Genomic DNA, 21,372 nt, shown 5'->3' with positions numbered 1-21,372 from the left:
AAACAAAAAAAGTGCAAACCTCTGCTAAGCAGGGTTCTGGGCAGTGGAAGCAGCCCTTGTTTCCATTAATAGAGTTCAGACAGGTGTTTGCTCACATGAAAAAGCAAATCTCATAATCCTCTCCTCTGTTCTCTCAGGTCGCCATGACACATGGTGTAAAAGCCACAAATAAACAGACCTGCCAAATGACACCTACATCCTTCAACCACAGGGAACGAACACTCGCTGGCTTACACGTCTCTGTCTGCCCTATCCTCTTGTTTTTTTAAAGATAATGTGGATTTCAAACACCAAACATATGTTGCATCACTTGATACGAACATCAGAAAATCAATCTTTGAATAAAACACTAGATGTTGAATGTGTCAAAGCAGAAAGAAGCAGTGCCATTTCATTTAATTCATGCTCGCCCTAAACAAAATGTGACTGCTTCTCTCATAGTCGTATGCAAAAGTTTGAATACCCTCAAACAAATTACGTTTTATTGATTTTCTAAACGAAGTCGACCCATTCCCTACAGAGAAAAAATGTAAAAAGAAAATAAAAAAAATAATAAAATAAAAATAAAATTAACCATTACACAGGCCATACATTGTTTATTTTTTTTTCCAATATGTTACATTCAGCAGTTTTGAATTTAACAGTAATTTGAAGCAGAAATTGTGCATTCAAATGTGCAGTAGTGTGTTCTCTGTGGAGGATGTGTACTTACTTTAACTTACAAAATCAACAAAACATGCCATTAGACTAGGAGTGCCCTGTGCACAATGTTTGTGCCCATGCTTAAGTACAACTCTACTGTAATGCAGAATCATCACTCTAAGAGTAGGCTTTACAGTCTGGTCAGGTTCGGGTGTGAGTGCTTATTTTGGCTATCATAGAGGATGAAAGATAGATTAAGCTATTTGTCAGAGGTCCTGAGCTTAATACCACTTTCCAGACATCAGCTGTGAGATGTATTGTGTGTCAGTGTGCGTGGACACATATGCACACATAATCCAAGCTATGTGTCTGTCAAAAGTAGGAAAATTAAGACGTGGCAAGAAGAGAATGTTCCATCCTCCCTCTTTCTATTACAGAAACTTCATTAATAAGTCATCATTCCTCTCTTCTCTTTCCCCAAACCTTTCAGCCCCCTTTCTTTTTCTCTTTCTCACTCAACCAAGGTTAGTTAACACTCTTTGGAGCTAGGCTTGTCATGAAAATGAAAATTTAGCTGACGATGAATTATCATGAAAATAGCTGCAATAAACAATTTAATTTATTTAACTGTCTTTTTTGTGTATGCGAATATTAAAGTCTAAAATTATCAAATTGGCTAATTAGTTATCTTGCTTCCTAGCACTCGATACTTAGCAACTCCTAACAGCCAATAGACACAGCACAAATAAACAAACATTACTCAGTGCTGCCCTCTAGACATGTTACAGCACCATGTTTTTGTAAGACCGACGTTACGTCTCAGTAATTGTGTCTTCAGCCCTCTGTTTCTTGTGATGTAAATTTACTAGCATAAAAGCTAATAACTGCAGGAAATAACTGTTGTCTGCTTAATGCACTAAGCAGCAAGAAACCACAATCAAAACAATTCACTTCAGTTAATACTGGTGATTGTTATTAGAAACATAAGCACACTTGTCATGTTTTCATCACAAATTTGTTTTAGATTTGGATTTTTGTCAGTTGCCAGATGTGAGAAGCAGAAAGATTAAATCTAATGTGAATTTGGCCATCAGTGCTACAATACTAGAGTCTCTGCAGGATGTTTGTCCTATTTAGTGTGACTGGACCGCTTATATCTTAACCAGAGAGGAAAACAAGCAGTAAAGTACTGAGATTTTATGTGCTGTAACAGCACTTTGGAGGACTTTGTTTTTTTATTTGAGTGCTCACTCCTTCCTAGTCTTGGTGGTCAGAGCAATATATATGAAGAATGATACTAACACAGGATTTCTTTTAACTTATTGCAGACATAGTGGCACCACTAGCAGGAATTATTACAAATATCTACAAAGGTATGTAAGACAGGATGGCCAGGATGGTAGAGGAGAAAGAACTGTATGGAGGCAGACTGGTTAACACCCTTCTCTTAAAACAAAGCAAGTATTAATGCAGAAAACAACCACAAACGTACATGCAAGGGATACAGAGATATGGGAATTTGTACTATAGCATCACCTAAACATTCTGCTTTTTGTGGAACATAAATATATCATCAAAAATTAGATATCATAGTAAGTACTTCAGCTGTTCTTCTGATGTCAGTGTAAAAGTGAAAGGTGGTCGAAGGCTTTTTTTTTTCTTTCTGCTCACAAATTATTAATTTGTGGAGTTAAAGAAAACATTATGATTAAGGTCTAACTTGTCTAACTGTGATGCACAATTCATATATCTAGGAGAGAGATGACACACACACACAGCTCCGTCCTCTGAACTACACTTCTTTATATTTCAAAAAACAAAAAAAAGTGAGTTTAAACATTTGGAGCAGATCTCCTCCATAACACTGTGGCAGTGGCCACACGAAAGATTTACCCTACAGATATTTTACAGCAGCTCAAACTTTTCAGCTGTCATGTTACATAATAATTAGGAGAGAAATATGTAATCTTTCTGTCAGTGAGTGTGAAAGCACAGATCTGCAGAGATTCATGTCGGCGATTGGCTAGACCTTCACCACAGCACCATCTCTCTACAACAATGCATGCCTACTGACAGATCAATCTAATATCATTGAGGAATACTATTCTTGTGTTTGAGCCACGTGATTTTTCCGTTGTGGCTGCCATATTTGGGTCAAATTTCTGGCATTGCTGCACAATGTTAATGAACAACTGCATATTTTATTAAAAAGAGGGCACAATTAGTCCTGTTTAACTGGATTTAGTACAGTGCAGAGTGAAACACTGAAAATAAATTGTTGTACCTAGAGCTGATGGTAGTTTTTTGATGGAGGCATTAGTTGTGTAGTCTGTCTGTGTGAAAAAAAATAAATGTGATCATTCTTATCATGTATCGTGAAAATTTCTAACCGTGAAAATTCAATATGACACTGGAAAATAACACTTGCTACTGGCATCTCGGTTTTAAGTGCTTTCTTATTTAAATTACAAATGCAATACGTTTGCCTTGTGCAAAAGGATTTATTTTGCAAACTCTGAAGAATACTACATGCACTAAATTAGCTAACAGCTTTAAGCAGCTAACAGTGATCACTAAAGGCGTAACTATAGGCTAGCAATGTAACTATCTGAGTAATATGCTTAAATATGTAGCTAGCTGCACTCATTTCAAGAAAAGTGACCTGTGGTAGAAGGATTCTGTGGAATGACATGTGGCACTTGCCACTGGCATGGACGTTTAAAGTGAAGAAATGATCTGCCACTGATTCCTGCGACCCACTATCAAGTCATTACCACTGCATGTTTAAGCAGAAATGGTTTTAAACAGATAAAATCAATAGATTCGTTTTAGGAAGTTTAAAAACAGACAAGGTTGGTTAGGTTTGATCACAATAAAAGATGAAGGGGGCTGACTATAGTTAACCAAATTGTTCTGGTTCATGTTAGTTCATGGTTAGTTAAAGTTTATTCTGAATATATTTTGCACTTGCCGACATGAGAGAGAGTAAAAGGATTTGTGGAAAATTGTAATCCCTCGCTTGCAACAAATTATGCAGCAAATAGAAAGGCATCTCATTAGCTTAGCGCAGTCAGTCCCCTATTCAGTCCCCAAAAAGGCAGTCATTTACAAAGTGTGATGTCACACAAAATGTAAGGATAACCAAGCCACAGAGCACCAATGCCTTATGTAAAATTATTCTTGAACAGAAGTGATAACGGTGCCAAAGGCGCTGTAGTGGTTGCCAGAAGAACAGCTTGTGTGTGCTTGTAGTACCTATGATTCCACTGTCCTTGCTTTCTAAAGTGGAGCTGGGGCTGGTGATAGTGCCGCAGGGGCTGCGCTGGCTGGCGGGAGGGCGGCTGGCACTGCTGTTCAAAGTGGAGCAGGGGCTGTCTGTGCATGCAGACGCTGTGCTACTGGTCAGTGTAGAGCAAGGACTCACCCCCTGATTCACTAAGCACTACAGAGAAACACAAACACAGAAAACAGCATCTTCAGCTTGAATCAATGCACACTTTCAATTTCAATTTTCACTATTCAATTTTCTGGTCATGTACTGCTATCTTTACTGCACTTCTTATAACACTGAAAAAAAGGAAAGGAGAGAGGAGACATAAGAGAGGAATTCAGAATCAAATTACATTAGGATTACAGAGGAATGATCTAGAGAACATGAATATAAAAGCTTCAACCCATAAAACACGTTCTGATCAACAGTTTCCATCTTGAGGCGAGCCTAGAGAGTTCATCTCGAGTTCAGCCTATTTTCCAAACTCCAAACAAACCCGAGCGCATCCACTGCTTCAGCAAAATAAATCAGCCTCTCATTAGTCACACAGAGACACGTGTTTGGAGTAAGATCACTCACCACATTATTCATCTACACCAAAACAAACCAAGGGCAAACTGCTTTAACTTCAAATCATCTCAAAGCTCTAACTCAGTCTCTCTTCAATCCACTCTTTAATCCCTTTCAAATCAGTCCAATTCAAAACCCCTCCACTTGAGCTGTGTGATACTGATAAAAGTCTGTGTCATGATATTTCCCCAATACATCACAGTATCCAGTGATATAAGTCTGCATTAACAAAGTTAATTAATTCATGTTCTCTGATAGAGTGCTGCTACTCTTTATACCAAAAACATCTAACAAATGGGGCATAATCTGTGTTAACTGAACTGTTTTCTTCTCTTAAAATGACACTAAGGGACACTTGTATAGTATTGCAAAAGTTAGCTAGACAGACAGAAACCAGATTTGCAGAAAGAAAAGCTTATTATTTATTTATTTTTATGTATTTTGCTCTTTCACAACAATCTGAAGCATGACGTAAACAACATTTGTTGCAGTTGCCCAGGTTTTTATGTAGCAATATCTCTAAAACTGAAAATCAACAGCATTATTGGCCATATCGCTCAACTATGTTTACTGTGTCATTTAACAAATACTGCCTTATTTTACATTCTCTCTTATTTGAATAAATGAAGATCACCATCCCTTGCAAAGTGAGTTCGATCTGTTGTCAAAAAAAAGTCCAGGAGCAGAAGATTCAAAGGTTCCTCTGCCACTGCCTTACAGTATCAGCCTAATTATCCCTGCCAAACATACAAACAAACAGACTGCAATAACCTGACATGTTACACTCTTTCTCAACAAGCTCTCTTACACACTCAAGTTTGTGAGGGGGCAGATCACAGAAGAATCACTGCCCTGCACACGTCAGCTGAGCAAAATCAATTACTTAAATCACACACAGCAAACCAGCTACAACACACGCTGCTGCCCAAACCCTCCATTACACTCAAAACACACCCTAAATGTAACACACACTCACCAAAAACATACACATTGTCTTAACACACACTGTAGAAGGAAACATGTGCTCAGACACTGCACAGAGCAGGTTGATCAAAGTTAGCCTTACACTGAGAGAGTGAAGCCATTCCAGTGATAATGAGCCTGTAATCCAGCTCCAGTACAGAGCACACAGCTCCACACACTGATCATCCTTCTCTTAAACACTCACCCAACTCTGGCTTTCTCTCATTCTTTTTTCTCTCTCTCGCTTACTTTCCCTCCTTAACTCTTTCCCTGCCTCTTTTATCACTCATGCTTCAGTGCTAATACATACATACGTATATACTGCCTCTTTCTTTCCCTCCCTCTCTTTCTTATCTGTCTCTCTCGTCCCTCAGACCCCCCGCCCCGTGCCTCCCTCTCTCTCTCCTTCTCTCCCTCTGCCTCCCTCTCTCTCTCTCTCAGGCAGCAGCAGCTGCAGAGGGAAAATTAAATACCTTCTTTTCATTCTTGTTGTCCATAGGTATGCGCGCAGAGCCTGGGATGCCTTCGCCCAGCAAGAAGCCCAACCGTGTCATCAACTCCTGAGTGGCGGGGGAGGGGCCAGGACTGGCCGGTTCTGAGAGAGAGGAGAGAGAGAGGGAGAGAGGGAGAGAGAGAGTGAGAAATGGAAAGGGAGAGGGTGAAGGGCAGAGAAACAGAGCACGCATGAGACAGACAGGCAGAAAAAGAGAGAGAGAGAGAGAGAGAGAGAGAAATGTTAGTTTCCCACACTGGCAGAATGGGAGAGTGGGACAGTGTGTGTGTTTCCCTGTTTGTTCTGATCTGTGTGTCTCAGTCTCATGGGGTCGACACAAGCTAAAAGAGAAAAAGGGACTGTGCAGTCAGCTGGAGTAACGAGAGTTACTGAACCACACGCACCAGCTCTCACCACCAAAACCACACAAACACAACGGCCAGTGATGAGACACAGAACAGCGTCATATTTTGAAGCATGCACACACACATAAAGCTCATTGAGGATGCAGAGGCAGTGTTAAGGTCATCAGTGTGAGTGTACTGTTTGTCTGCTGCCTGTTTGCAGCTCAAGCTCTCTAAGAGAGGAAGAGAATATTAATGAGTGGAAAATAGGACCCTCCGTTCAGTCTTTCTAGCTGTCACACACTTCTAGTTTCACAAGTAACGTGTTTCACACGTTATCTTTCTCCTGTTGCTGAGCTTGTTAAAAACTTCTTTAACTTTAAAGTTGTGTTTGGAATAAGCAGTTTTGATTGCTCATGCTTAAAAAAAATGGAGCCTGCTAAGAAACTCTGAAAGAAATAAGTTTAGCTTAAAATACTGGTCAGTGAGTACAAATCAATCAGTCAAAGACACACATACACAGAGGTTGAGCCAGCTGGGCAAGGTGTTTTACTCAGGCACAATGACATGAGCAAATGTAAATAAATATTTGTAATAAAATATTCATAACTAAATTCTGGTAGGTGTTAATATTACAACAGTAATATAAATGACAGGTTCAGTTATAGTATTTTCAGAGCTGATTTAAGGTCCACCAGAGAACACGTGGTGGCATAATGAGGAATCCAGCCTGCCATGCCATGTGAACCGGCAAGAAACAGTTAATCACAAACCAGCTGCCCTGAAGAGAAAAACAAGCAAGAAAACCTCACTTATACTCAACCTTGCTTTCACTCATTCACTTTTTTCCTCTTTGAATTAACCAATAACTTCAGGTTCAAACTCCTATCACACAAGAGAAAGTGACCATTAGGACAAGAGGGAGAGAGAGTTTAACATATGAGAAAAGGAGACAAGGACTGCTCTGGGGAAAGAGACGCTGAAAACAAAACGAGAGGCAGCAGGATGGTAGGTAATAACAAAGGAAATTAAACATTATAATTAAATATGTGTTCATATCATATCATATCATATACCACAAATGGTATACATTTCATGAGACTGGACAGTAGTAGTAGTCCAAAACGCAATGTGATCCCTTCACTTATCTATTATAAATACAGTATATTGCCTGCAAGTTTATTTCTGTAGGAAGCATTAACTACAAACTATTTGTATTACTTTATAAGCTATTTTTTTATTATTCTAGCATCATAATGGCATTCTTGTCTGATTAAGGTAAAATAAAAACATTAAAAAAAGGCTATGGAGTGTTGTGTTGGTAGGGCTGACTACCAAGGTTTGTCCCCACACTTGTGTATGCTGTAAAAATGACTTGATGTTTTAAATTAAAAAAGTAAGTTACCTGGTTGCTTTAAATTTTTAAGATCTTTGAACTTCTAATCATAAATTAACAGTTAACAATCTGTGTTTTACATTATGTTACATTTATTATTAGAAGTTCACAATCTCAACATTTAAGGCAACCTGGTTACTTACTTCTTTTAGTAACACACAATCATTTTTTACAGTGTAACAGCATAACTGCCACTGTGGCACACACAAACTCACCTTCATGACCTGTACTGTGGGTTTCCCCAGTGGGAAGAAGGAGACTAGGAGTGAACAGGACTGAACAGGTAAATATGAATAAATCAGGAACGATTTAGAATAAACAGAGAGTGGACTGTAGTGAACAGGGACTGAAGAGTAGTGAATAGGAAATGAACAAAGAGCTAAGAGGTAGTGAATATGAAGTAAACTGCAGCACATTTGGAGTGATTTGGGGTGAACTCATAAGTGAATAGTAGTGAACAGAGAGTGAAATAAACTGATACTTGATCACTGTGGTAAGCCTGTAGCTCACTACAGTATTGTAGTGCAGTAATCTATTACACAGCATTCCATCATCATTTCCTCTACTACAGACACACATACAAGCTTCCGTCACACCTCCTTCTCTGCCTCACACATTAATACCACTGACAGTCCATTTGATTACACACCTCCCTTCCTGGTATGAAGCAAGGACTAAAGCAGCTATGCATATCAAAGTAATACACAATCAATCCCCCTCCTGCACCCCATTCCACCACCCTCCACCACCTGCCAGCAAAAAGCACAAATAAAAAAAGCACACACTGCATCATACACACTTCAAAGTGTTTGCTGCCAACTGACCAAGAAATAATTCATTTATGGACACTCTGCTCTATATATACTTATCTCACCATTGAGGAATACAGCCGAGTGCATGTGGGCTGCTGGCGGCTCTGAATAAGAGAGATACGCGTGGAGTCTGTGGTTATGCAACCAATAGGAGGAGGAGGTGAAAGCATGTGAAAGAGCTGGGAGGAGCAATGAAAGAATCTCATTACTCTTTTCACCTCCATTCAGATTATTATGCACACAGACAACCCTGGAGAAGTGCTACCTGTTCTTTTCCCATCCCCATTCTCCACCACTCTGCAATGTCTCAGTTTAAATAAACTGGCCTGAACATGACCAGTTAACAAAAAAATCATAATTTCTCAAAGTTATAAAAAAGAAGTTCTACTAGAACGAGTGATCATTAAGGAAAGATATTTCTATTAAGGTACAATGAAACCTCTCTTTTGTTCTTCAACATGTTCCATCTTCTAACCACCACCACCCTATAATTTTTCACATTAAATAAGTTTCACAATCATGAACACAATGAGTTAGTATATTACCAAAGTATTTTAAATATTAGTCTATCATAAAAATATCACAATTACCCCAAGACATTTAAAGTAAGTTATACTAGGGCTATTATAAAAGCATATCTATTACTGTGTAAAGAAGCCCCTTCTCTCACTCTCTTTGGTTCACTCTCTTTGGTCTCTTGTCCTCTAACTGCCCCACCTTTTCAATTCTCTCTGCTTTTCTTGATCTTCTTAGCCATCTCCAGACCTTCAGTTGAAGGCATAAGTTTATAGACACATACACGGTATCTGCAGGTATGAGGAGGTAAAATTTAGGACTTCTTAAGACTTTTTTAATGCCACTCAGAGATAAAATTAGGACCACTTTGGCAAAAACAAAATGGCAAAAAGCACACAATGGCACCAATATTACATTTACAGACTTTACTGTAAACATGTGATTCCTATATTTTGTGATGAACCAATATTTTAAACAAACATAAATGAACAGTTTTGCATAAACAAAAATGGAACTGTCCATACACTGAAAATAGAGTATCACTTTTTCTGAAATTTTTCTACAATTTTCTCATAATCAGAACATGTTTGAGTTCAGCACCCATTGTCTCCAACTCTTCCTCTATTTTTTTTCACACATTTTTTCTTTGTATCATATGATTTTGTGATAAGCTGTGCCATTAATGTGCCAGCTTTTCCCTCAGCCTCTTCAGCAAGCTGATCAGCTTCCTTCTGCAAACTGATCGACACCTGGAGCAGAGTTTGCTTCCTTTTTTTCCAGCTCTGATTGTTGATGATTCTTGATAGCTATGTTGCTGTGCGCAGATACCAGAACACCTCTGCTTTAAGAGTAGCAGTGGAGGTCTGTTGATGGTGCTGCCGTCGCCAAGGTATCTGAAATGGAGTAGAGCTCTTTGGAACTGAGGTGGAAGACACAGAACAGTACTGGTAAATGCCGGGTGTTTGCTGGCGGGTTTTGGAAACCGCTTTGTGTTTCTCGCTCTCCATGTGCGATTCCACATGTGTCAAGCCTGAAGACCTTCTTGCACAGTGTGCAACGCACTTCATACAGATTACCCTGAACTGGATTTAACCACGGTGCAAAATTGGGGTTATCCAACCAGTTTTCATTAAATTTACATTTCCCCGTGCCTACAGTACCGTCTCCACTAGCTAAAACAAAGTAATGAACGTACCTGCAATTTGCGCTGCTCTGAGCCATAAATAATGCTTCGTTTTGATCTGCTGATAAAACAGTAAGCTAACGTGCATATGAAATCTGGAAATTGTGGAATGCAATGCCCAATAATAAAAACAAAATTGTAGTTATTGTCTGTGCCATTTTAAGACGTTTGGGAGATGGATTTAAGACATTAAGACAAATTAAGGCCTTTTTTAGTTAAACAAATGTAAGACTTTTTAAGGATCCGCGGACATCCTGCATGTAGCTTGAAGTCATTAAAATTATATTTATCTCCTTCACAGAATTCATGTCAATAAACTATAGTTTTAGCAAGTTGTTTAGGATATCTACTTTGCACATGAGACGAGCAATTTTTCCAACAAATGTTTAGATAATTTCACTTATAATTCACTGTATCAAAATTCCAATGGGTCAAAAGTTCACATAAACCAAGTTGGCTGTGCCTTTACACGGCTTTGAAAATTCCAGAAAACCATATCATGGCTTTAGAAGCTTCTGATAGGCTAACTGACATCTTTTGAGTTACCGGAGGTGTACCTGTAGCAGTATTTTAAGTAAGGCCAACTTGCCTCTTTGCTTGACATGGTAAAATCAAAAGAAATCAGCCAAGACATCAGAAAAAGAACTGTGGACCTCCACCAGTCTGGTACACCCTTGGGAGCAATTTCAAAAACGCCTGAAGGTACCACGTTCACCTATTGAAATGATAATATGCAAGTTTAAACACCATGGGACCACACAGTCATCATACCTTTCAGGAAGGAGACGCATTTTGTCTCCTAGAGATGATCGGACTTTGGTGCAAAAAAATACCTCTGATATTGTCCTCTGTCCTCTGGTCTGATTAAACAAAAATGGTACTGTTTGGCCATAATGATCTTTGTTATGGATAGAGAAAAGGGGGAGGCTGGCAAGCCAAAGAACACCATCTCAATCGTGAAGCATGAGGGTGGCAGCATCATGTTGTGGGGGTGCATTACTGCAGAAGGGACTGATGCACTTCACAAAATAGATGGCATCATGAGGAAGGAAAACTATGTGGAGATATTGAAGCAACATCTCAATACATCAGCCAGGAAACCAAAGCTTGGGTGCAAATGGGTCCTCCAAATGGACAATGTACCCAAGCATCTTTCCAAAGTGGCTTAAGGACAACAAAGTGAAAGTAACGGAGTGGTCATCACAAAGCCCTGACTTCAATCCCATAGAAACTTTGGGTGTGTCTCAAAACCTAGTGAGCTCTCTACATAGACAGCATTTTACGTCACAATATGCACGCTCCCGACAAGAAGGCTGTCCCAATTCTTAGATATCTCAAATATGCTGCCTACTGAGGTCTGTCATTTTGGCCCAATATCATGAGAGCATCGGATGTTTCCTCAGCCGCTGAGGCAATCCTGCGATGCAGCGCGGCGCAACTTTTGTTTGACAATTCTGATATTTCACATTCTTAAATTATAGTAGTAATCCCATGTATGTATGTGAACTTATGACCTCAACTGTACGTACACCCACTCATCCCAGTCTTGAGACATTCAGATAATCTTTTTGCTCCTCTCTAATTTATGTTTCCTTCTCATCCACCCAAGTGGCTCTCCTCTCCCTCATTTGCAATCTAAATTGGCTCATGTTCATCTATGTTGTTCATCTCCATGCAGCTTAACACTGGCTCTTCTGCTTTCATGCCCTTCCTCTCTCTTCCTAGTTCTACTCACTAGCTACATTTCACTACAGCTGTCTCTTATAAGGTCTAAGACTGAATGGAAGAATCTCTCTTCTCCCTGTTCTGTTCAAGAAAAAAACATCTGTTACTACGGCAACAAGCCGTTAACAGGTGCTTCTTCCACACCCGTAGAGAACACAGAGTAATGTTCAGAATAAATGATTAACATTTAAAGTCGTAGTAGTCAGTTTTCCAGCTTCCAAACAGACAGCTACCAATTACAAATATCCATTCAAGGACCATGTACTGCTAAATTGGTGTATATATTGTGATACGAAATAAAAACTCTTTAATGAAGCCACAGAAAGTACATGCAGAAAAGAAGACTATTTGCATGTTAACCGATCTGATTATATCTGCAGTGCCTTCAGACACAAGAAAATGAACTTAAAGCTCTGTATAGTCAGAACTAAATACAGTTTTAACAAACCAAGGACTTAGTTACTTAAAGCTGACAAACAGCAACTTAGTTGTAAAGGCATGTTAATGTGGTATAGGAGCATAAAATACTTTTACAGTGATTTTTGTTCATTCTTGGTGGGCTGGTGGGGGAAACAATTTATGGCTCATATTTCAAGCAGGGTAATTGAACTCAGGGTACTGAGGCCGTTTGGGCCTGATTAAGTTCTATGCTTTCTTGCAGAGAGGCAGGAGTTTTAAGCCATATTCTCCTCACCAGCACTGATAATCGTGGGAGATGCAGTGTTTGGGACTGGGGACTCATCCATTAGATGACTTTTTAATTACACAGCTCTGACTGATCGATCCATCAGAGATTTCCTCCAAAACACAATCAGAGTAGCCATCAGATGATATGACATAGGAGCACTGCAGCACAGCATCATTCCTTTCTCTTTCTTACATACAAATATACAGACATACAGACACAAACACACAGAAGAAGGACCAAAGGACCAGACATACTTCATCTTCATTAAATATTTCTCTGTGGACTACTTCCAGAAGCATTCAGTACTTGGAGACAGAGGCTTAAAGATCACAAATAGTAGGTCTGGGTGGCTTTATCTCTCTCTCTCTCACACTCTTTGTTTGTGTGTGCCTGTGTGTGTTACCACAGCCAATTAGATTAAGTATGTAGCCCAGATCTCATCTTAATTGACTTTCATGTGACAGTGTTCTGTCTCTCTGGTGCAGTAATGCTCTTGATAGTTATATTGGCCGGGCTGTACAGGGTGTGGCTGAGGGAAAGCAACAGCGCACAGATTAAGGCTACCAATAGCACTTTCTCAGTCTTTCAACTTTTCACCAACAGCAGCATCTAACTCACAATATCCATTACCACACTTTAAAGTGCCTGCTTTTAGCCTTGCTAAATAACGAAACTCATAGTTTGCCAACTAAGCAAAGCAATTCGGACAACATTAGATTACCAGCCAGAACAACAGTGTAGTCCACCATAGACTACATAAGTATTCTAAAGTCACAAGTTTTTTCAGCACAACTCAGCAGGATTTTCCACCCAGAACAAAAACATAAATAATGCAAGATTTTACAGGGATTACACACAATAACAAAAAAAAAACACCAAGGTGGGTTGTGAAACAGAATTCCCACATTAGTATCTGGAGTGACCATAATTTGCCTGTAGCAACACAATGCATTTCTATGAAAAAATACAGTTTTTTTTTTTTTCAATCAAAATGCTGCAAAATGAGAGCAAAACTAAATATGTTGCATTTATACGTTTTGTTCAGTATAAGACAGGGGTATGTTCCCCCCTGGAATTTCAAACAGAAAGCTCTGAATGCAAAACAGTCATAAAGAACTAAACGAACAAACTATTAAAATAATTGTTTTTGGCTGTATTATCTGTGAAAAATGTCCCAAAGTGACAGTACTTGTAAGTTAAACTGAAGTTCTTTAAGTAGACCTTTGAAGTCATACATCATACTGTAGTCAATGTCATGTCCGTATTAGGAACTAAGCAGTTTTTCTCTATAGGAAGAATGCATTGTGTTTTCAAAAATCGCTGTACCCTGTGGTAAACAAAAGTATTCCAAAGCCGATGCATTTTGCCCTGAATACATTTTTAACCTGAACGATACTGGATTACAGGGATGTTCGATTTAATCTCAGGTAGCAGAACTGAGGACAAAGGGTTGTGTAAACCAAGGCCAATCGGAAATCGTTTACTTGCTATCTTAATAGGGTGGTTCTATGAAGGCATGGGTGTAATTTCAAGTTATGAATATATCCTATGTCCTGTTGAAATGTTGATTATGTTACATCATGTCACCTGTTGACAAAGTGAAGGCAATTCCTACAAAAACAAGTGTGTATATCTGGGTGCACAAAGATGTGATCTCAATGCAGCTTCACTCAGGAAGCTTCAACCCATCTTGCACCACAGCTTAAACTGATAGCATAAGGTATGTTACAGTAGATGAAATCAGAGCTGTTGTTCAAAGGTCCTGGCTGCTGTGATACCAACTGGCCCAACTGTTAAAGAGAAATAACTGAAATAATTAAAATAACTAAGCCACTTTGTATGGAGCTATATTGTTAACATGCTGTTCATAAGCTGGCATTAATATTGAGCCTTGTCAGAACTTTTCACATGCTACTTGTGCATGAAGCTGCTGGCAAATTCCAGTCTTGACAGTCTTCAGAATATACATAAAATCTGACAGTTTAACAATCACATAAAACCTTTAACAGAAGTGTGAATGCTCCCCTTGTTTTTCATCTGACATTGTCTGAAGCCATACATAAATCAGAGCTCTCACCCAGACAAGACATAGTGGTACCTGTTACGTTCTTCTGTTCCCTTAAAAATTTCCTTAATTATCATCTAATCAAGGACCAGAAGACAAGGTGAGAAAATTCTCATGCCGATCAGGGCATGATTAGGACAATCAATTAAAAGCAACAATATCCTTCAATGCCCCGACTCAAAGGATCCTCAAATGAAATGACTCTCACTTCCAATTCAGGCAAATGAGCAAATTAACCTCAATTAACACATAACAACTGCAAAGTTGTCGCACACTGAGCTCTGGTGCCAGTCCTGTCACACTAATGTGAAAAATCCCTGCAGCCCCACTGCTTTCTCTCTAGCTCTGTTACCTGCTACAAGGTACAATGACTACCAACCTGCTGTCTAGCACATGGCATGGTTTTTTCTGTGTACAACTCTCAGTACCAGATATCTCCAGCTCCGCAAAGACGTCCAGTGACAAGAAATTGCAACTTTGGAAACAAGAAATTTGGAAACTTCCATGTTTACATTTGAATTTCCTCCTCGTTTTTTGTACACAACCTTTGTGGCCGTGATTAGTGGCTATAAAAACCCATATATTCTAGACTAAGTACAGATCATCACTGTCCAAAGAAAGGAGATTTTTATTTTTCTACATCTTTTGAACGTGGTGGCCATCCTTTACACTGTGAGAAAATTTCATGATGAGTGAACCAACAGAAATGCTCCAAATGAAATGCTTCACTTGGAATTAAATCTCTTTACATTAACTTACATTGAAAGTTAACAGTTTTGCCTTTTCCAGTGAAGTTATAATGTTGATGATGATGTGTGTGTGCATGTGTGTGTGTGTGTGTGTGTGTGTGTGTGTGTGTGTGTGTGTGTGTGTGCATGTGTGTGTGTGTGTGCGTATATGTGTGTTAGTGTCCAGCTGGAAAACTGTCATTACAAGTGAGAGTCCAGAGAAGAGGTGTGCACGAACTGGTGTTGTGGAATATTTCACACTTATTAGAGTTGACTCCTAATGAAAGGCCATATAGTTGTCCTGAAGGGATACAGCTGATTTGTGTTTGTCTTGTCAGGTGATAATAGTGATAATCACACCCTTCATAAACTTAATCATGAATGATCTGTTAAAAGACTAAACTGTTTAGTGTGGTGACCCGACAGTAGGTACATATGAAACTGAAATCCTTATTTATATATGCAGGCACAGCAAATCAGTAAAACATAAATGTGTTTGAGTATATGGATACCACCCAATAAAACTTCCCATTTAAAGGCTAGCTGAGCTATTAGCAGTGCACTGCATTTAATAAGAGATGCATTTTATAACATTTTATAAGATGGAAAACAACTATGGTATAAACAGCTGAAAAAAAAACACCACACTGAATAAGCAAAAAAGACCACTTCTTAAACGCAGGAAATACAGACGACATCTGGCACCTAGTAACCAGAAGCCAGCTAAAGTCTCTGAAAAATCGAACCTGACTTGATTTCCCACAGCAAGCAGCAGATAAAACTAGTGAAACAGCAGCTGGAAGTGGCTATGCACAGAGTGGGGGGTTGTGTGGATTTGTCACATTTGAAAAAGAGTTAATCCTGCTGACATATCCATTACAGGTACTATCTTCCCCTAGACTGCAGATATGGAAAACAACGCCACGAGGACTGAAATAATGTGAAAATGGAGTGGTTGAAAACATCATCATTACTCTCAGCCTTGGTGATTTACAGGCTGTTAAAGCTCTTGCCCTTGTAGTGCAAAGCAGTCTGTGTCTGAGTGTGTGTATGGAACTGGAGTGTATGAACAAACTGGCCCTGCAAGGCTGTCTTATCACTGTCCCATTTATGTGCCAGTGTGTGCGTGCATTTGTGCGTGAGAAAGCGAGCCAGTTGGCATTCATTAGGAACTGGGTTTACTTTCCAAAACAGTGGAACTGCTTTAATGAGCACTTGATGAATGCAGCATCTCCTCTTTCAGCTGTGCTCAGAGGCTGTGAAGCTTACAACTGCTACAGAAAATGCACACTCACAATGTGCACCAGCAGAGAGACTTGCATTAGGACAGAAAGACTTTAATGCATTGAGGGGAGGAGTACAGTAGGGTGGAGTAAAGAGGAGAGGGCAAAGGAGGAGACTCAAGAAGAGGAGAAGTACAAAAGAGTGAAGAGAACAGAAGAGAAGAGAAGAGAAGAGAAGAGAAGAGAAGGTCTCAACAGCAATGACTGATCATTTGAATGACTGCAGAAACATGATGACCTTTTTAACTGCCCCCCCTTAAATTCTACATTAAAGCAAAGACTAAGAGATTGATGATCAGTTGTCACTCTGGCCCACTGGCAGAAAAACACTCACGCAGAGTGTCACCCACAAAAATATACTGGCAGGGGCTGTAATTAGAGGTCTCATAACGACAGTGAGACAGCATGAAAAGAGGAGATATCAGTGCTAAGGTTGGCCCTTATTAATGCTTATCCATCTCCTGCGCCATAAAGACGTGCTCCTTAGTGAAAACAGCTCCATGAATCAGATCTGTCTACTGCCTTAAAACTTTCTATATAGAGCCTGCTCTACTAAAGAAATTTGCTTTTGTAGACCACACAGAACTATTTTAACAGAACTATGCCTGGGGATCAGCTTCTTGGTAGCTAACAGAGAAAGAGAAAAATGAAAAATGTATCCAAAGCTATATTACTCTCATGTTTGACCTAAGCAACTTTGAAAGTTTTCACACAAACTGGCAGAGGCACTGAAATAGATAAGATAACTGATGATATGTTTTTTAGCTTACCCCTCATAATACTTGGCAAAAGAAGCTGATGAAATCTGCTAAGTTAAAAGAGGTGCATATCTAACAGCCACAAAGATTAGCTTGATTAACCTGGGTTCTAGGTTCACCAGCCCTTTGCTAACAATCTGCACAAATGAACAGATTTACATGTTGCAGAGATGAGATAAACCTCAAATACTTAATATTCTCTGTGTTTATTTCACTTACCAACCCTCTTCTCCTCTTTATTCATGTTCAAAGGAAGAAAAAACATTTAAGCTTTGTGTAAATTAATGTAACACAATTCTAACCGAAATATTTTTGGGCTATTTCTGTTGGTCCATTCATAATGAAATGTTAATACAATGCAGAGAGCAGCTGTCATCGTTTTCAAATGGTGTAAAGAAATAAAAAAAGGAAAATGTCATGAGGTTCAGATACGGCAGCGACAATATACATATTAAACCTATCTTTCATCTCTCCTTATTATTTTTTCTTAATTTTTTTCCACACAACTATGTCTTTCATTAAATATAAGAGCTCACTCCCTCTCATGTCCTACTCTCCATTCCTCACTTAGCTCTTTCTCACTCTCTCTCTCTCCCGCTCTCTCTCAGGCCGCAGCTGTGCAGGCATATAATCCTGTTTCTGGTCGGTGCTGATGAGGAGTTTGGGTCGCAGAAATGAAAACCTGCTGAAGGGTGGAAGCAAATTAACCCAGCGCAGGGCACAGTCCTCCATTCTCTCCCTTCTCTCGCTCTACTCCTCTCAACATTCACTTTCCCAAACAAAACACACCAAAAAGCAATTCATACAGGCCTTACTAATGCACACACAACCTGTTCTGAAGAGACTATGACACACTGGCGTACCCTAAATCCATTCTAGATCATATACAAGTGTCTATAAGTGCATGTGTACATTTGAGGGATGATGAAGAGCTAAAATATTCTGCATGAAAGTGGCAAAAGCTGGCAATTAACAAAAACTAAAATGACTACAGTGTGTAAGCTACAGTATGTGCCGAGAAATCAAGCTTCCTGGACAACAGAAAAATGACTGGTCACCCCAAGCCAAATTTGCTTCCATTCAAACAGGATGTCTTGATTTCAACTGATTTGTTTTCAAACCTGTAATGGAGTTAGTTCTTGGGTATTAGACCTTCTCTTGATCCCTGGCATGAACAGAGTTAATAAACTGCTTGTCTAATGTCCCTCATAGAAACTGCAAAATGGCTGCTGAGTTCAGTACATCACACAACTGATGATCTGCCATTCTCATGCACACACACACGCACACACACACAGATACACACACACACACACACACACACACACACACACACACACCCTCTAGCTCTCAAACATGCAGATTCTAAATCTGTAAGAAACTGTATCTTCCTTCAAAGCAGAACAAAAGACATTTTTAACTTGGCGCCCTTTCCCTGCATCTCAGTGACTCACATTTGCTTCACACATTCTAAATCAGCCACTGCAAGTACCACACAAAAAATAGAAAAATAAATAAATAAAAAGGGTACACACAAAGTCTCAAAGTCACTTTTTGCCAGTTCCTCATTAGCAGCGCTTCAATTTTAAAAACACATTGTACAATAAGTCATATGAAACTAAACTCTTCACACACTTCAAGCCACACAAACACAGACACATACCCAAACATACCTTATGCAATGCAATTCTAAACCTCCAAAGGGAATTCCCCTCCGTTGCCACCTAGCATTCCATTCATTTCTGTTAGCACTGCCAAGGGTCAATACCCTATTAATGCTGCCACACTGTGACCCCTGCAGCTCCAGCTCACTTGCTGTTTTTCTTTCTACAGGTCACTACATAACTAGTGCTATTTACAGAAGGTAGTTAGACAGCCTTAATGAGGCAGTCCTAATCTCTCACATGAAATCACAATAACATACTGATAAACAAGCCAGTATGTTTCAGTGTTTAAAGTGTAGAAATACCACACAAATACAATACTGATACCATACGCTGGTTGTACCCCTTCATGTCTGTAGATAATAGCAATCATCAAGGTATTCCTTCTGGTCAACTTTAATACATGCATTAAACATACTTTCATAAGTGCTTTGATTGAATGGACTTGACAGGAACCAGTAAACTTTAAATGAAGCTCTATGTTCGGACAGTGTCTGGCTGCACAAGATTACATATGGTTATGATTTAGCATTTACAGCTGATTTGCTACACTGACAGCATTAACATCCATTTGTGCTGCTTAACTACTTTCACCAAACACACTGGCTATAAACTCAAATTACTCAACCTAGTACGCATTTATTAATGAAGAGGATAAGTGCCTACAGTATTTCAGTAATTCAGTTCCTTAGCAGGTGAACACCTGGAGCTTTGGAAACCTCCCAAGCAGGTCGAGTAAATTATCCATCATTACTGAGCATTTACACTGAGGCTAACAGTGGATTATTTAATGCTCTTGCTGAACTATGCAAACTTATTCCACATGGTTAGTTCTCCACGCTAAGAATTCCTTCTGTAATGTCAGAAGCTGGAGATGAGGCGTAAAGAAACGGCTGAGCCAGTGCCGAACAACTCGGCATTCCCAGGAACCCCAGGGTGTCTTGGGAATGCCATGGGCTGTTTTCCTTGCTGCTCTCCAATGTTGCCAGCAGGAAAAAAAACATCGCACTGAGTTAAACATGCATTACTGTGCAGAAGTCATTTATTTAATTTCCAGTCAAAACAGCCATTAAGTAAGTCAGCAACAGGAAAAAAGCACAAAGCCTACATTGAACATGAAATAGTGCAGAAGCCTCAATAACTAAATATAACAAATTTTTCAGCATTTACTGTGTCCACTAATCACTTTTATTACAGCTTCCATGCTTTCTGGGAGACTTGCTTTCAGTACTTCAAAGAAAGGTACTCTCAAGTTTAGCCCTAAAAATTGGTTGTACTTTCTGCTTCTCAAGATTCAAGTAATTCCAATAACCAATTTAGACTCATTAGTCCATAAAACCTTACTCCAATCTCAAATGTCCAGTTTTGGTGTTTTAATGTAACTTATCTTTTGTTTTTGTCTATTTCTTTTTCTCATTAACAGCTTCTTGACAGCTACACATCATAACAAGTTGAATTGTCTTCTCACTGAAAAAATGGACATGGCTTGATTTTCTCCTGTCTCTCAAAGATGAAAGCTGTTTATTTTATGGTAACAGTTTTGATGGTCTACCAAGTCCTACATGGTTGTTAGGGGTGTCATTTCCTCTAGATCTTCAAATAAACTCTAGTTTTGGAAACTAGTGAATAAGAACTAGTGAAAACGGATAATTTGTACTTAACGGCAGTGGAAATGAAATAAACTCTGACTTTTGCACCGTGCTGTGTATGCTGCCCAGACATCGACCAGAGCCACACATTGCACTGCTTACTTCACTACCATCCTCATTCATTCACTGTTTCTCTCTCTCTTTCTCGCACAAAGCGCTGTGGGCAATGTGGCCATAAACTATAGCTGGGGGTCTTTGAAGATGTTATCTGAACCACACACAGCATGAGAGACCTCCCATGTAAACATGTTTGTGTGTCTCTCTATGCTCAATGCGTGAGGGAAAACTGAGGTTGAGAAGAGTGTGGCACTGGTATGTGGAAAGAATGGGCAAAGACATAGCTGTGCAAACTCAGGTATGTTATATTCAACACCGCCCATCTGAACAGTCTTTATGGCCCACCGGCATTCTACCAGCCAACAGCTTCACTGTAATTAGATACACATACACACACACATACATAACACAACACAGTATCAAATGTCATACACTCTACTGATGGAGCTCATCAGTGGCCCTGGGGCACTGACGCTTTCCAATGACATCATGTCAGCAGTATGGCATAGACATGCCAGTGTCAAGGCTGGCACTGGCTGGCACTCCGCTGGCGCCTGCCTGCTGA

At 39.5% G+C, this 21,372-nt stretch overlaps 1 protein-coding gene across 5 annotated transcripts in view; it reads right to left on the bottom strand.

The window, feature by feature from the left end:
- The window catches only part of tanc1b (tetratricopeptide repeat, ankyrin repeat and coiled-coil containing 1b), a 151,549-nt gene that overhangs the window by 69,946 nt on the left and 60,231 nt on the right, over positions 1–21,372 (bottom strand). For all 5 annotated transcript variants that reach the window (XM_036567584.1, XM_036567612.1, XM_036567593.1 and 2 more), the window contains 2 exons: positions 5,920–6,041; positions 3,898–4,084 (listed from right to left, as the gene is read on the bottom strand). In XM_036567584.1, the coding sequence (XP_036423477.1) occupies positions 3,898–4,084; positions 5,920–6,041 (309 nt within the window). The remainder of the gene's footprint in view (positions 1–3,897; positions 4,085–5,919; positions 6,042–21,372) is intronic.

The sequence above is a fragment of the Colossoma macropomum genome, unplaced genomic scaffold (genome assembly GCF_904425465.1).
Source record: "Colossoma macropomum unplaced genomic scaffold, Colossoma_macropomum, whole genome shotgun sequence".
In the NCBI taxonomy this organism is placed as follows: domain Eukaryota; kingdom Metazoa; phylum Chordata; class Actinopteri; order Characiformes; family Serrasalmidae; genus Colossoma; species Colossoma macropomum.
The sequence above is the reverse complement of the archived record's forward strand: the minus strand, read 5'-3'. Positions and strand labels throughout refer to the sequence as shown.